The following is a 1581-nucleotide window of genomic DNA, read 5'->3' as shown; positions in this document are numbered from 1 at the left end:
ATACACACACTCTACTAATTTATGAAAGGTAAAGAGTGAGACCTTGTGTATCTATAAATAGGTGGAGGAGGGTAGAGTAGAAAAATGTTCAAGTAAAAGTAGTGTTGCTCCAACATTTTTACTCAAGTAAAAGTCAAAAGTAACTAAGTAATCACTCAAGAGTAAAACAGTATTTAATAAAAAGGAACTCAAGTACTGAGTAGCTGAAATTTACTCATTACTAAAAAATTATATCAGTCAAACAAAAACGTTTTCTGTAAATTTTGGTACTTCAAATATCGTTTCTGAATAAACCTGATGAAACTCTACAGATAATGAAGTTTGAGCTTGTGTAAAAATAATTTTGACCAGTAGGTGTCAAAATTTCAGTGTTGACAAATTTGTATTTAGATAGGAACTTTAAATTGGTTCAGGCTGCAGTTTTTAACTTAAACTGTAGATGTTAAACCTAAACCTGAGCAGATGGAGTTAATTATTTACTTTTTCTTGTCTAAAAATATTAAGTCTTGCTTATTTTCTCTCCAACATTCAGCTCTTGGGGCATTTGTTGGTTGTTGCTAAAAATGTGGCGAAGCAGGAATCTCTTAGTGAAGGCTACAGAGTGGGTACGTACCTTCATCCAGCTGATAAAAACTCTTCTTAAAAATAAAATTAATTAGTAATTGCTGTTTAATTACCTGCAGTGATCAATGATGGAAAGCATGGATCTCAGTCGGTGTATCACCTTCACATCCACGTCCTGGGAGGAAGACAGATGGAATGGCCGCCGGGATAAAAGACTCACACTGAACGGTCGAAACATCTGGAGTCATCCTTTCAAGAAACTAGATTTTTCTCTGATTAATTAAACCAGTGGTTTGTCAGGTTTTTTTAGTTCTTTAATGTTGTGCTTTGACTGCACAACATGCTGAAATATCGATGCTTTTAGCTAATAGCTCCTTGAAAATCAGGTTGTTGGAGAAAAAACACAATTTAATAAATGTCAGAACTGTTGTCATTTTATAAAGAGGCATTTATACTGTTGTAATTAAGCTATTATGCTATTGCTTAATTACAACAGTGTAATTAAGCAACAGTGTAATTAAGCAATGAGCATATTGAAAAGGAAAGCCATCGGTTTGACAAATCCAGCTCTATTTCATTTAACTGTGTTCAGCTTGATTAAAGAACACAAGTAAACATGAGATGACATCTGTCTGTACAGAAGTTATTTTGTCTTCTGAAAATTTATGTACAATAAAATGAACATTTGAAATGTAAATAGATTGATCTATCAGCAAGTTGGTTAACATGGCTTTAAATAAAGACTAACTGTATTTTATTTTGACTAAGTTCTTTATCTCCAATAGACAAAATTACTATTGCATAACAGTTACGTTACTGTTTTAACTAAAAACAATAATTCAGTGGAGGAGGTTGGACAACCTCAGTGAACCGCCTAACCAGTGAGAATTTGTGCAGATTGACAGTTTGTAGTTGAGATTAGTTTATACATAAGTATATTAAATATATTTTACACAAGTGCGAGTAAAAAGTAATTATCCAAAAATTATTCAAGAGTAAATAAAATATTGGTAAAAA

General features: G+C 32.2%; 1 protein-coding gene across 3 annotated transcripts in view; it reads left to right on the top strand.

Annotated features, from left to right (window-relative positions):
• LOC103141999 (uncharacterized HIT-like protein Synpcc7942_1390) overlaps positions 1-1321 on the top strand; it is a 3368-nt gene extending 2047 nt beyond the window's left edge. For 2 of the 3 annotated variants that reach the window (XM_016674272.1, XM_007557841.2), the window contains exons 4-5: positions 533-605; positions 684-1321. In XM_016674272.1, coding sequence (XP_016529758.1) covers positions 533-605; positions 684-775 — 165 coding nt within the window. In that variant the 3' untranslated portion in view covers positions 776-1321. The remainder of the gene's footprint in view (positions 1-532; positions 606-683) is intronic. The other variant, XR_001662827.1, reaches the window with a different exon arrangement.
• The last annotated feature ends 260 nt before the right edge of the window (positions 1322-1581 follow it).

This window comes from Poecilia formosa, unplaced genomic scaffold (assembly GCF_000485575.1).
Source record: "Poecilia formosa unplaced genomic scaffold, Poecilia_formosa-5.1.2 Scaffold92, whole genome shotgun sequence".
Lineage (NCBI taxonomy): Eukaryota > Metazoa > Chordata > Actinopteri > Cyprinodontiformes > Poeciliidae > Poecilia > Poecilia formosa.
The sequence above is the reverse complement of the archived record's forward strand: the minus strand, read 5'-3'. Positions and strand labels throughout refer to the sequence as shown.